The following is a 13565-nucleotide window of genomic DNA, read 5'->3' as shown; positions in this document are numbered from 1 at the left end:
GCAAAAATGTCTGTTAATTCAGGTGCCCAAGAGCAATGCAGCAGCGGGGGGAATCTTGCTCTCATGGGGTAGACACACACACACACACTTATAGACACACGCACTCATGGACACATACACACTTGTAGACACACACACACACTAGTAGACACTCGTAGACACACGCACTCGTACACATACTTGCAGACACACACACTCACAGACACACACCCCCCCCACCCACACACCATGTGCCTTGTGCACGCTCTCAGGGGTCAGTGGTCAGCACGGCCCAACCTGCTGCCCAGTTGAGAATGTGAAGCAGGCTCCATCTGTTGTCTCTCCCGGGCCAACACCGTACCGCACTTTGCGTCTGTTAAAATGACAGCACACAATCAGACAAAAAGCCCTTCCTCTGATGAAAACAAAGCATTGAGAGGCTCTTGACCGAGGTTACTAAGACACAGCGCATGTGCAAGCTTCTGTGGGGCCGGGACCAGAGATACAGCAACAACATGGCTCCAAGTCCACAGCCCAGATGGTCAGGACTTACAGATGGCAGGACCCCCAACACACTGTCCCTGCAACCCCAACAGCCGCCTCCTCAGGGAGCTGCTTCTCATGCAGGAAAGCCAGGGGTGGGGGGGCCCATGAGGCAGCCCTGTCTTGTGCTGAGGGAAGGGAGCCAAGAGGCCTGCATACCCACTATAAAGACTGGCCCTGGACACAGGCCTGGCCCGACTCTGTAGACGGCCACGTGGGTCTGCTCTATGCGTGATAAAACCAACAAGGTCAGCTTCCTTGCAGACTCACCTGGCACCTTCTCAGTGGGGGCGGATGGAGCAGGGCAGTGCCAGGTAAAGGGAGAGGCCTGTAGGAAAGCCTGTCACTGAGTGTCACCCAGCGAGGTGCCCCCTCCTGGCTAGAGCCTCTCGAGCCCAGGGATACCCAGCCCAGCCACCTCTGAGAGCAGCAAGGTTTAAGAGCAAACACCAAAGTACACCTTGTATCAAGGTGTACACGAGCTTCTATCTTGGCCTCCCAGGAAGAGTCTGGGGGGTGGGGGGAAAGGTACTGTTTGGGCTTAGACAGACTTCTGGATGCATGTTATGGGGCTCTGAACACCCTAAGATGAGAGAGGTATCTCCCCAAATCTCTCCAGGGAGCTTCATCAACCTCAAAGTCAACACAGTCCTTGGGTGGTGCTGAAGTAAGCACTCGCGGGCCAGGACCCTGCCATCACAACCCCCGCCCCTTCCCCGGCCATGCCAGGGCCTCTCCACAGTTTAAAACAAAAAGCTTATGAATCATGGGAGGAAACATGCCTCCTATAAAAGGAATATAAATGTTTATTAAGAAATTCTAGGAACCAGGTCAGGCATCTTGGTATCTTAGTCACTCCAGCTAATTAAAGGGAAAAAAAAATCAAAATAGAAGCTCATCCCAGAAACTTGAGACAATGAGAGCTTCTCTCACCACAAGCACTCTGAGCCCTGGCTCAGCCGGTTGCCAAGGCAACCCAGTGTTTACCTCTCCCTGCGCTGTGTAGGAGGATGCTGACCATTGACTGGGAACAGCTAGACTGCCACCTTCAACACCTCACAGGAAAGGCCGCCTGGGTGTCCCCAGGGGCCCAGAAGACTGAGGAGGAAGCTACAGCCCCACCCCAGCCCTCTACCACTCTCCCAGGCTGAGCCAGGCCACAGCACAAAGGAAGGGCTTCTCCAGCATCCTGGGCCTGCTCCTCCTGCACCCACCTGCCTCTGCCCAGGACTGGAACCCTTGAGGACAGCTTGGCAGTGTGCATAGATCCCAGGTTGGGGGAGAGGAAGGGAAGGAGGAGGTGAAGGAAAGGGAGGAGAGAAAGGAGGAGGAAACATGAGGACCAGGCTGGACTTGCTGCTTAGCTCAGGTCAGCCACAACCAGACCCCCATACCAGGCTATCGGCCTAGATCAGGGCAGAACAGCCCAGAACACGTGACCTACTGGCACCCAGGGAGTCACACCCTCCAGCATGGCTCCAGGATCCCTGCTGGCCCTGCAGCCACTCTGGACACACTGTGCCCTCCCCAGGCTCCTTCAGGGTGACGCTGGGTGTGACGACACACCTGTTGCAGCCAGAGCCACCTGGCCAGAGGCCTCCTGACAGGCCTCCTTCCAAAGAAACAACTGCCCTGAGCTTTGGCGGGAGGCTGACCACATTCACACACATAAGCATGCACAGCACATGCACACGTGCATGTCAGTGTCTATCTCCCAAGGCCCCGTGCAGAACTGAACACATGATGAGAGGAGCTGAACATGGAAGAAGTTAAAACAACTGGGTCACAAGTTAGGGAGACAATTAAGGGAAGGGAGATCAATACTGACGTTTCTCAAAGGCTCAAGTGAGTGAACTGAAGGCTGATGCCACCTGTCCAAAGCAGGATGTGAGCAGGTAACACCCAGTCCAGTGTTCAGGAAGGAGAGCCTATCAAAGAAATCAACCCTGAATATTCATTGGAAGGACTGATGCTGAAAAGCTGAAGTTCCAATACTTCGGCCACCTGATGTGAAGAGTCAACCCTGATGCTGGGAAAGACTGAAGGCAGAAGGAGAAGGGAACGAGAGGATGAGATGGCTGGATGGAATCATCGATTCAATGAACATGAGTTTAAGCAAACTCTGGGAGATGGTGAAGGACAGGGAAGCCTGGCATGCTGCAGTCCATGGGGGGTCGCAGAGAGTAAAACACAGCTTAGCAACTGAACAACAACAAAGAAGACGAGGCTGAATTTCCAGCAAACCCCAGAGGCCTGATGGTAACTCAGGGCAACCACCTCGATCACCAACACAACAGCTATCACCAACACAACAGCACCACGCCTGTGCAGTGAATGCTCAGGCCCCACCCGGAAGAGGGCTCAGAGAAAACACTGAATGATATTTCATGATCATAAAAGATGGCATCCTGCAAAGTCCTTCAGACTATCCCAGGGAATACCCTGGTGCCTTAGGCCAAACAACAAGGCAATGTTATTATTTTTTATATTTTAGCTGCTCCGTGAGGCTTGTGGGATCTTAGTTCCCTGATCTGGGATTGAACCTGCAACCCCTGCAGTGGAAGTGCACAGCCATAACCACTGGGATGTCAGGGAATTCCAAAGGCCACAGGATTTGCAGGCAAGCGGCCCAAAGGGGTTCTCTAGAAAAGACAAGGAAACCTGAGTAACGGCCCTGAGCACCCAGGGCTGCAGGAGCGGGAGTCTCGAGAGGTCCTCCTGACCCTGCACTCCCTGTCCTCGGGGACAAAAATGACAACTGATGAACAAACATGGGGAAGTCCTTCCAGAATGGGAACTGGGCGAGACCTCAGTGATGGATGGAGATCTGCCTGAGCCCCGCTTGCCTGCCCCACAGTGCTCACTCCCAGTGGGAGAGGATCACCCACGACCAGTGGGCAAACCAGAGTGGCCCGAAGGGGGAAGGAGGACAAAGGGCAGAAGTCAGGGAAGCAGGCAGGGCCCCTAAGTGGCCAGACTGCCTATCACTCACCATACAGCTTAGATTAGTATCAGTGGCAACTGTGTAATGAATCCACACTTGATCTATCTCTCCCCCTAGTGAAAACCTGTAAGGTTCGTTACTCTAAGATGCTAACCCCCCAGCTCCCAGACCCTCCCCCCATCTCAGACGAACAGCTCAGCTGGCCAAAGGCCCAGGCAAAACACCACTGTCCGCCAAGGACATGCCTGGGCCTCCCAGGCCCTGGTCGGCCCCTTCTGGCGGCTGAGTGCTGAGGTTTGTGTGTACCTTTTATGGTTCCTCTCTGTTTCCCAACACTTTCTTGCAAAAACCTCCACTCTTGATCTGCCATTAACTTTAGCTTCTTCCTCTAGCCCCCAGACACTTTATCTTTTTTATTTAGTGAAAGTGTGTTAGTTGCTCAGTTGTGTCCGACTCTGAGATCCCATGAACTGTAGCCCACCAGGCTCATCTGTCTATGGTATTTCCCAGGCAAGAATACTAGAGTGGGCTGCCATTTCCTTCTCCATTTTTAAAGTGAGTGTTAATATACTAAAAGAGTTAAAAACAAATGAGCTCAGAAAAGGAATGTACAGGGGAAGGAAGTTCCTGTCCTGCTCCCATCGGAGGAGGATGACCTCCAACTTAACCCAAGGGTATAAGGAGCCCCGTCCTGGGCCCCAGACCCCCTGCCAGGCTGCCTAGCTGTCACCCTGCTGGGGCCCCAGGTGGGAGCCAGGAAGCCCCCCAGCTCCTAAGCCCCCTCCCTCTCCCACACCTGTGCTTCTTTCCAGCTGGCCGCGTCTGCAGGACATGGGCCTTGCCAGAAGCTCCTTCCGAGACAGGACCCAGCACAGGCCAAGCCTCATACCCCCCAGTGAGTGACCGCCAATTTGGGCCCCAAACTATTTCTTGCAAAGCGCTTTCTCTGGCTCCAGGAGGCAGGCCTGTGCTCAGGGACCATAGGCCACCCACCTGTGCGGGACAGGCTACGGCACAGGGACACTTAATCCAAGCCTCAAGTCTCAGCACTTTTCCAAACAGGTCACCTTGGGACAGACTGGCCGATGGCCACGGAGGGCGGCCAAGTTCCTGGTTAGCAAGTGTTTTTGCGTGATGAACTTGAGAAAAGGAGAACAATCAACAGATCACTCCCACCCCCACTCCCTCTGCATACAGTAAAAACCTGGAGTGTGGCTCCCCAATCCATGCTGCAGGTTCAGAATGATGTCATGCAGATGCCACACTGGGCCAGGCTGCCCTCACTGTACACACAAGGCCCATGGTGAACAGGGAGGACACCCACCCCATCCACCGCACTGGGCCAGGCCGCCCCCTCCACTGCACACACAAGGCCCACGGTGAATGGGGAGGATGCCCTGCCCCACCTGACTCAGTGGGGACAGGGAGCAGGTGGAGGACACGGGACAGCCAGGCCACCAGAGGACCAAGGAGTGCTGTCTCCCCTCCAGGGCCCACTCACCCCCTGCAGAGCCTCCTTGCTGGAAAAAGGCTGGGGGTGGGTGTGGGCCCCGACGTGTAAAACAGACAACCGGGACCAGAAGTCATGGGTTCCATAGAAACAGGTTCCATGGAAACACGCTGCAGGCTGGGATACTCAGGCCAGCTACAAGGGACAGAATACCTTGTAAATGGCAGAACTTGGGGTTGGGTGAGGGGTTCTCCTGTCCTACACTAAGTGCCTCATGTTAGATCACTGCCCTCAGAGTAAAAACTCAAGAGGTACAGCCTCCATTGTCTTGGCCCAGGGCAGGGACCGAGTCCTCTGAGCCCAGTGCTCAGCTCCAGGCGACTCTGTCCTCTCCACCCGCTTCCAGTCACACAGGAGCAGGTGCTCCTGACTTAACTAACAAGTTTATTCCCATCTTGACAGGACACTGACTTCCAACTTGGGGCTGTAAAAGGAACGGAAAGCAGGCTCAGGAGTGTGGACTTAGATCCAGATTTGGGTTTTTTCTGGAAAGTATGTCAAGACCTACTAGGACATTAAGGGTGCCATGGGCTGCAGGACCCGCCCACCCAGGTCTGGGAGACGGGTCACTTTGGGCACAGAGCCGGGTGTGGGTGTGCTGACCGTGAAGAACACACCCATGACCACCTCCTAAACCGTGACAAAGACCATCCAGAAACATCTGATTCAACCTAACATTAGGGGACTCTCGAGCTGTCCTCTGACTTTAAAAAAGACTTCCAACAACACACCTGAAAAACCAGCACTGGTCCAGGCAAGGAGGCTGGGGGATGCACAGAAGCCAGGCAGGTGGACCGGGCAGCAGGGGCTGAGTGCAGGTGAGCAGACGGCACCCCAGCATGGCACCTGGCTCCACGCACGACCAGCGGGACCCTCTGACAAGCCACGGTCTCAGAGTGGTACTTATTGTTGAGAGCAGGACATTCCTGTAGAGTGGGGCAGCTTGGCAAACACCCCTTCATTTGCAATACAGCACCGCATGTCCCCCTCTGGGGCACCAGCACTACCTGTGCTATAGTTTTTACCAAAGATGGTTTACATGGTATCTGATCATGAGAAAAACGATGAAACAAGTGCAGATGGAGGGATTTTTCTGCAAGGCAACTGGCCTGGGTCCTAAAATGCCAATGAACCAAAGACCCAATGATGCGGAGAGGTGGTGTGCTTTCAGACTGAGGGATGCTGAAGAATGAGGACAACCAAATGTAATGTGTGATTAACCACATCCTGGCTCTTGTGTGGGCCACCTGGGGAGGGGTTGGTTATCAGGGAAACTGAATATGGACTGTATGTTACATAGTAAATAGTATTTTGAGAGGCAAAGAAGGTAGAAAATATAATATTTAGAGAGAGGAGGCGGGAAGGAGGGAAGAAAGACTTTTTTTAAACTGGGAGAGAATATTAACTACCGACTAGGAGAATATATGGAGAAGGCAATGGCACCACACTCCAGTACTCTTGCCTGGAAAATCCCATGGACGGAGGAGCCTGGTAGGCTGCAGTCCATGGGGTCGCCAAGAGTCGGGCAGGACTGAGCGACTTCATTTTCACTTTTCGCTTTCATGCATTGGAGAAGTAAATGGCAACCCACTCAAGTGTTCTTGCCTGGAGAATCCCAGGGACGGGGGAGCCTAGTGGGCTTCTATCTGTGGGGTCGCACAGAGTCGGACATGACTGAAGCGACTTAGCAGTAGCAGCAGCAGGAGAATATATGAAAGTACACTGTACCATCACTTAATGTTTCAGAAGTAATAAGGACTTGTGGGGGAAGCAGTGTGCAAGGGGCACATGGGCTTCTGACACCCTGAGGCCCTGCTCACCCGCCATCCCCAGGTTCACATGGGCGCAGCCGTCACACACGCAGACATACTCTGGAGCGGGGCTGCCTGGCATAGGTCCCAGCTCCACCCTCACCTGCTCTGCAACCTCCGGCATATTTCTTAACCAGTCTGAGCCTGGCTGTCCTTTAAAAAGCAATAGCGATGGCAATGCCTGTTCCATAGGGTCCTATTGCAAATGGAAGGCCTGGCCCCTGGTGAGCAGTGTAGATATGCTGGACACAACCTGAGAGCTGAGTGTGTCATTCTACAGGTTTTTTATTTTGAAAACTCTTTTCACTGCCTTCTTTCAGCCCAAACCAGACACACCTTAACTATGCCCTGAAAGCTCCAGACCTCTGTTGGGAAGATCAGGTGTCACGGGGCACAGACCCTTGGGATGGCATGGCTTCTGCAGACACCCCGGGTCTGTCTGCTCTAGTGCTGTGGGGTTTGTGGGGTTTCTCAAGTTATGCATTTAAACACATTACTACTACATGTGAATAAGCCTTTGGTTTCCTTTCTCCCAGGCTTTTAGCCACCAGCAGTGCATCTCAGCCTTGCCCTTCTGATGCACTACATCCAGGAGTTAGACAACCACCGGCATTCGAAGTCATGTTGGGGCAGACAGGCCCTGAGAGCCAGGGGTCCCCACGAGCCCCCTTCAATGAGTGGACTTGGCAGCAGCAACTGCTCTGAAGGGGGGACTCCCCTAACCCTGTTGGTTCCAGAGGCCACACACAGACAGGGCCTCTGATTAAGTAAAACCTGGTTCTACCAGCCAATCACATGGAAGCGGATATGTGTGTGGGGGAGGGGGTGGGGAGGGTTCCAGTCTGCTTTTAGGCAGGGAAGTGGGGAGCAAATAGCTCACATGACACTCCCCCACCAGTGCAGGCTGTGCTGGGCGGCCCACGGGGCATACCTCACTGCAGCGGGGGCTGAGCACCAGCGGGTAAGCCATGTCAGGATAGCAGGACGGCTGGTCGTGAGGCATGGCTAACACAGCTTTGTTGAGGTTGCTTCAAAAAATGTTCTCGATGTGATGCTTTCACATGTACAAAAGGAGAACTGGAAGAAGTTTTGTTTTTTAGAAAAAAAGAAAGGGCAGCCAGCAATATAGCAGGACCCTTAGCCCTGGGGTCTTTTGGTCTGTTTCCTTTCAAAACATAACCTGTCCTTTAAGTCAACAGAGTAGTTCCACCACACACGCGCCACCTATGCTGTCACTAATACCGCTAAGTCTTGATCCCCCACAAATGCCAGGTGGACACAAAGACACACACTAGAGTCCCCTGCTACATGGTTTCCAACAGCAAACAGATGAGAAAAGCAGCACAGCTGTGCCTGCAGCAAGAGGCTGGGTGACTGACAGTACCGCCACATAGCTGCACACTGGAGTATGAGGCAGCCAGGAAAAAGAATGAAGCTGCCTCCCTAAGCAAACACACAGGACAAAAGCCTTGACTGGATGTGTTCTGTGGATCCTACATGTGTGTTTTCAAATCACCTACTCCGTGGATAAACATGCATGTGTATATACACAAAAATGCATTAAAAGAGTCTGGAAAGAAATGTATCTATAACAAGAGTAACAGTGGCTAGCTGGGGGAGGGGAGGGCTCATGAATTCTGCCTGTACACTTCTGCATTGTTTGAAGAGTTTCACAACCAGGCCGACTGGCAGGCTAGGACTGTGGGGGAGCAGGGGCGGGAGATACTGGCCTGGCTGTGGCCCAGACAAAGTGCTGGCCCTCTGCCAGCGTGGCTTGCTCTGGGTGAAGGAGATCCTGGCAGCCACCCTCCACGCTGACAGGCTGCCTTCCCAACACAGCTGCCTGGGGAGCACCTGCCAGGGGTCTAGGCAGGCAGTGTGCTTGGAATACCACGTTCTAACGCCAGAGCTCAAGTCAGGGGAGAGTTAGGAATAAATCCTGGCCCCTGTTACGGCCCTGGGGATCAAATCCCTTGTTCAGGGGGTCAAGATAAATTTTAAACAAACCCTGCCCCAAGTGATCACAGGAAATGGCTGAGACAATGCAACCTTCTCTACTTTCCATCCCACACAGGCCAGGTGAGCAGGAGCAACTAACTCTGGGACTGCAGGAGGCGGGGCTGGATCCACCTTTCTAGCCAGGCCCCCCAGACCTGCTGAGATGGCCCAGCCCAGGGTGCAAGGAGAGGTTCTGGCTGCTGGCGCTGGAGGGCGAATAGGGTATAAAGGTTATCTGAAAACAATTGTTTGTGAGAACCCACAGGGAAGAATGGATCCAGGATGTGTCTGCCAAGAAAGCCTGGGCCCACTCTGCCTGAGCTCCACCAAGCCCAGCAGGCAGGAACCCTTCCATGTGGGACTTTGCCAGGTAGAGGGGCTTAGGGGTGTCCTCAGAGGGATCCAGTGCTTCCCTTCTCCAAGTCCTTGAATTTTCAAATCAAAGCCCTTCAGACTCCAAGAAAATCTGCTCCTGGTTTAGGGAGTCCCCAGAGTGAGGTTAAGCAAACTTCCCAGGTCTGGGCTGGGAAGTTATGATCAACAGTAAGGGGATTCAGTTGCAAAGATGATCGTGTGTTTTGTTCTAGCATGTGCATGCTCTAACACCAGTTACCTAAAGGTGACAGCAGGTCATCAGTCCTGAGGATGACCAGTGGGGAATGTAACAGGGGACCACACTGCCACACAGCTAACTGCGGCTCTTTCCATGCAGCTGGTCAGGGTGGTGGTGGGAAATCGAAGTCAAAGCTGACCTTAGGACCTCCCAAAGGATTTTCACATAAGCACACCCGTTTCCTGCAGACCTTCCAGGTGGTCAAGGAGGCATGGGAATCAGTCCCTAGGCAAAGCAAGCTTCCAACTGCCTCCTTGGCTAAAGTCATATTGGTATTCACGCCCCCCACCACACAATCACTATTGTTAGGGCGTCCCTAACAGTTTGAAAGGCCTAGCATAACCTGAGTCACTGCCTGCAGAGACCCTCCCCACCAGAACACTCTGGGAGCCCACAAACCAGGGTCTGCCTCCTGGGTCTTCGCAAATCGCCTCTGAGTCAGCCCCTGCAGCCAGCTTGCCTAGCCTCTCCCTTCTGTGGGCTGCCCCTATGCCCTCTATGATCACCAGTTACTTATGCTCTGCACACCTGGGCTCAGGCTTCCTGAAGGTGCCCTGGGCCACAGGTAGGTCCTTAGTTCATAAGCAGATGCATCTGGAGGGATTCCTTAAATTGCAGTCAGCATCTGGGACCTAGGAACCTACATTTCTAAAGGCCCCAGGGGACCCTGTGCACTCCTGACTTGGAGATCTGCTCTGGAGGCAGATTCGAGTTTCTGCACACCTGGAAGGCGGGGCCGGCTCCCTGCTCTAAGAATGAACAGACTAGCACACTGCAGGCCAAAGAATGGATTCATCCTGTTCTGGCTTCCAGGCACCCCGGAGAGGCTGGCTTCCGCCCCACTGCGAAGGCGCGGGTTCCCAGCGCCCCTGCCCTAAACATCTAGCCATCTTGCCCCGTGCCGCGTAGGGCACAGGCAGCCTGGCTCAGGGGCCTGAGGTAATCCGGAAGGCAGCCCCAGCCGGAGGCCCGGGCGAGCCCCGCCCCGGGGCCGATCCCTCCGAAATTCGCGAATCTGGCTACCGGGTGCTGCCGGGTTGGGAAAGAAAGAGAAGTCGCTCAGTCGTATCCGACTGTTTGCGACCCCATAGACTGTAGCTGACCAGGCTCCTCCGTCCATGGGATTTTCCAGACAAGAATACTGGAGTGGGTTGCCATTTCCTTCTCCAGGGGATCTTCCCGATCCAGGGATCGAACCCGGGTCTCCCGCACTGCAGGCAGACTCTTTACCGGGTTGGGAGGCCACAGTAACACAGGATTCAGAAAGCTTTTCCCAATACAGTCCCCTGCTCGGTACTGGCCTGGCTCTCAACCGAGTGCTCAATTCCAGCCACAAACCAAACGCGGCCCCGCTACTAGGGGACGGGGTCCACCTGGCTCAGAATCCAGCGTGGCCCCTCCCCCACGACCACACCCACTCTTGCAACAACGTCCCCACCCCGGAGTCCACACAGCCCGAATTCTGACTCAGCCTAGAAATGGCCCCACCTTCACCCGCGACCCCACCACCTGCCAAGCGGTTTGAGCGGTCATAGCGCGGGACCAGAAATGCGGGGCCGGCGTGGGGGGTGCAGTTCATGAGATACGCGGTTCTTAACACCTGCAGACCGTGGGGCGGTTCATTTGCAAATTTATCGGGAGAAAAAGCTTTTCAGCTCTAGATCCTTGAAAACTGCGGCTTTTAAATTAGTCATTTAATCAGCTTGTGAACTGTTTGACAAATGAGACGCCTCAACTTTTGAAACAAGGTTAATCGTATGATAGTTTTGAACCGGTTCCCAAAGTGGAAGACTTGTGTCCAGAAGAGTTCGCGTGGGCTCAGAGGAAATACACAATTCTTTAAACCAAACTGGGAGAGAAAGCATGCCATCCATTGAAAGGTTGTTTCCACTTTTGTGTTTAAAGACAGAAAACCACTACAGAGGAATCTAAGACAAAGTCCTGGGCCCGCGAGAGGAAAATGCTGCCCTAGGGTGGGGGCGGGCGGCGGTCCGGGGCTCCTAGAATGTCGGCTCCCGCCACCCGCCCCCGTGCAGGTGCTGCCCGCCCGCATCCGGCCCCCGCAGGTGAGAGCGAGGCCGCGAGGAAGGCGGCACAGATCCGCGGCCAGAAGGCAGTGCGCTCCTTTCGGGAGACAGCGCCGCGGCCCCAAGGAGCCCCTCGGGTCTGGCGCGCCCCCGCCGGCCGGATGGGCGGGGCTCCCACAAAGAGCCCCGGACGAGGACCCGGGACCGCCCCCCGCGTCGGCAGCCTCTGGCTCCGGTTTCGACAAATTAAACCTTAGAGCGCTGGAAAAATTACAGGAAGAGGAGAGCGAAGAATGTGCCGAGTGGCTGGAGAAAGCCCTGTCCCCGCGTGAACTTCGCCCGCCGCGCGCCCGAGCCGGGCCCGCCCCTGCTGAGCGCGCGCCCGACCGACGGGGGAGGGGCCAGGAGAGGACACCCGCTCCCCGCGGCTCCCGGGCGTCCGGGCCGCCAATCTCCCCGGGTGCCACCAGTGACCCCCATCCAGCTCGCCCGCACCTGCCCGCGCGCCCCCGGGCCTGGGCGGGGTACCCGCCCCCGGGCCAGATGACGACACTCGCCCCCCGCGGCCCCGCCCGAGCGCGCCGGAGGAGGGGGCGTGCCCGGCGGGGGCGCGGTCGCCGGGCGGGTGCCGGCTCCCAGCGCACGGACCCGCCTCGCGCGGCGCGCAGGGTTGCCCGCAGCCCGGAGCCACGGGGAAAGAGGCGAGGCCCCGACTGTTCCCGGCCTGATCGCCCTCGCACCCAGCTGGTGGCTCCGGGGGCGTGGCCGGGCCACTAGTACTGCCCCCGGGTCGCTTGCTCGGGGCTCCCGGGCCGCCCCACTGACCTGTGTGAGTTCTCAGGTGCGCCTTGAGGTGCGAGGATTTCCCGTAAACTTTCTCGCAGCCCGCGTAGTGGCACTTGTGCTTTCTCTGCGGGGACTCGAGGTCGGTGCGACTTCGGCCCCGCCGGCCCCTTTGTCTGAAGCCGGGCTCGCCGCTCCCCGCGGGCCCCGGCTCTCGCTCGGGCTCCAGCCCCGCCTCGGGTTCGGGCTCGGGCTCGGGCTCGGGCTCGCTCCACGCCGGGCTGAGGGGCGCGGCCGCCGCGCCACTGGCGCCGGGGGAGGCGGGCTCGGGGGCGGGTGGCGGCGCGGGCGGCAGGCGGCAGGGGGTCCTCGCCTTCCGGGCCGCGGCGCCTTCTCTGCGCTCCGCCGGGGCGGGCGCCGGCGCTTGCTGGTTAAGGTCCGCTAGGATCCGCGCCACCACGAAGAGCGAGGCACTGTCCTTGCCGTCGCGGCGTTCTTCGACGCGGGGCAGCGTGGCGGCGACAGTGGCCGCGCCCTCGGGTCCGGGCTCCGGCCCCTCCCGCGGCCCGTGCACGACCGCGCGGTTCGACATGGACACGAGGCACTCGGCGGCGAAGTGGTCCACATAGGCGGCGGCTGCCATGCTGCGGGATCCAGCCGGCGGACAGGCGGCACTGCTGGTTGCTGCGAGTCGTCAGCGGCGCATCCGCACCCACGGCCTCCGGAGAGCGGGCGGGGGGCGGGGGCGAGGCGCGCCCTCTCCGCGGGCTGGGCTAGGCGCGCAGCCGCCTCTGCCGTCACCCGCGCGGCTCCGCGTCTGCTAGGCGCCCGCCCGGCTGGGCTCCGAAGAGTGAACGCATGGGGGGCGCGGGCGAGTGGGATCCCCGCGCAACGTCAGGGGCGGCCTATCCTAAGGATGCCGAGCGGCGACGTTAGGGACAACCGCGCCAAGTCGCGGCCGCAGCCTCGCCGCGCATTGTGGCAGGCGGGACAGCAGCCGTGCGCGCCGCGGCTCGGTGTGGGCGGCCCGGCCCCGGGGGTGGGCGGGGCCGGGGCCACATCTGGACCCGACGTCAGCCCCCAGCCACATCCTGGCGGCGCAGGTTACAGGCGGCGGTGGCGGCGGCGGGGAGCCGCGCACGCGGAGGGGGCGGGGATCCCGGAGCGCGCACCGGCGGGATGGAGCGGTCGCGCGCCCGCCTCTGGGGAAGGGGCGTGGCTGAGGACAAGGACTGGCGCCATTGGTTCGCGGGTACACGGCCCGGCCAATCCTCACAGTGAGAGACTCCCACTCGGCCTAGGGGCCTGCGCGTGCCAATGGGCGTGCCCCCTTGGCGGCGGGAGGAGGGGCGGAAAT

The 13565-nt window shown here is 57.4% G+C and overlaps 1 protein-coding gene across 1 annotated transcript in view; it reads right to left on the bottom strand.

Annotated features, from left to right (window-relative positions):
* KLF13 (KLF transcription factor 13) overlaps positions 1-13283 on the bottom strand; it is a 43047-nt gene extending 29764 nt beyond the window's left edge. The window contains exon 1 of the mRNA XM_019983211.2: positions 12251-13283. Within this exon, the coding sequence (XP_019838770.2) occupies positions 12251-12851 (601 nt within the window). The 5' untranslated portion in view covers positions 12852-13283. The remainder of the gene's footprint in view (positions 1-12250) is intronic.
* Positions 13284-13565: the final 282 nt, after the last annotated feature.

This window comes from Bos indicus, chromosome 21 (assembly GCF_029378745.1).
Source record: "Bos indicus isolate NIAB-ARS_2022 breed Sahiwal x Tharparkar chromosome 21, NIAB-ARS_B.indTharparkar_mat_pri_1.0, whole genome shotgun sequence".
NCBI classification, from domain to species: domain Eukaryota; kingdom Metazoa; phylum Chordata; class Mammalia; order Artiodactyla; family Bovidae; genus Bos; species Bos indicus.
This window is presented reverse-complemented; position numbering and strand designations above follow the sequence as displayed.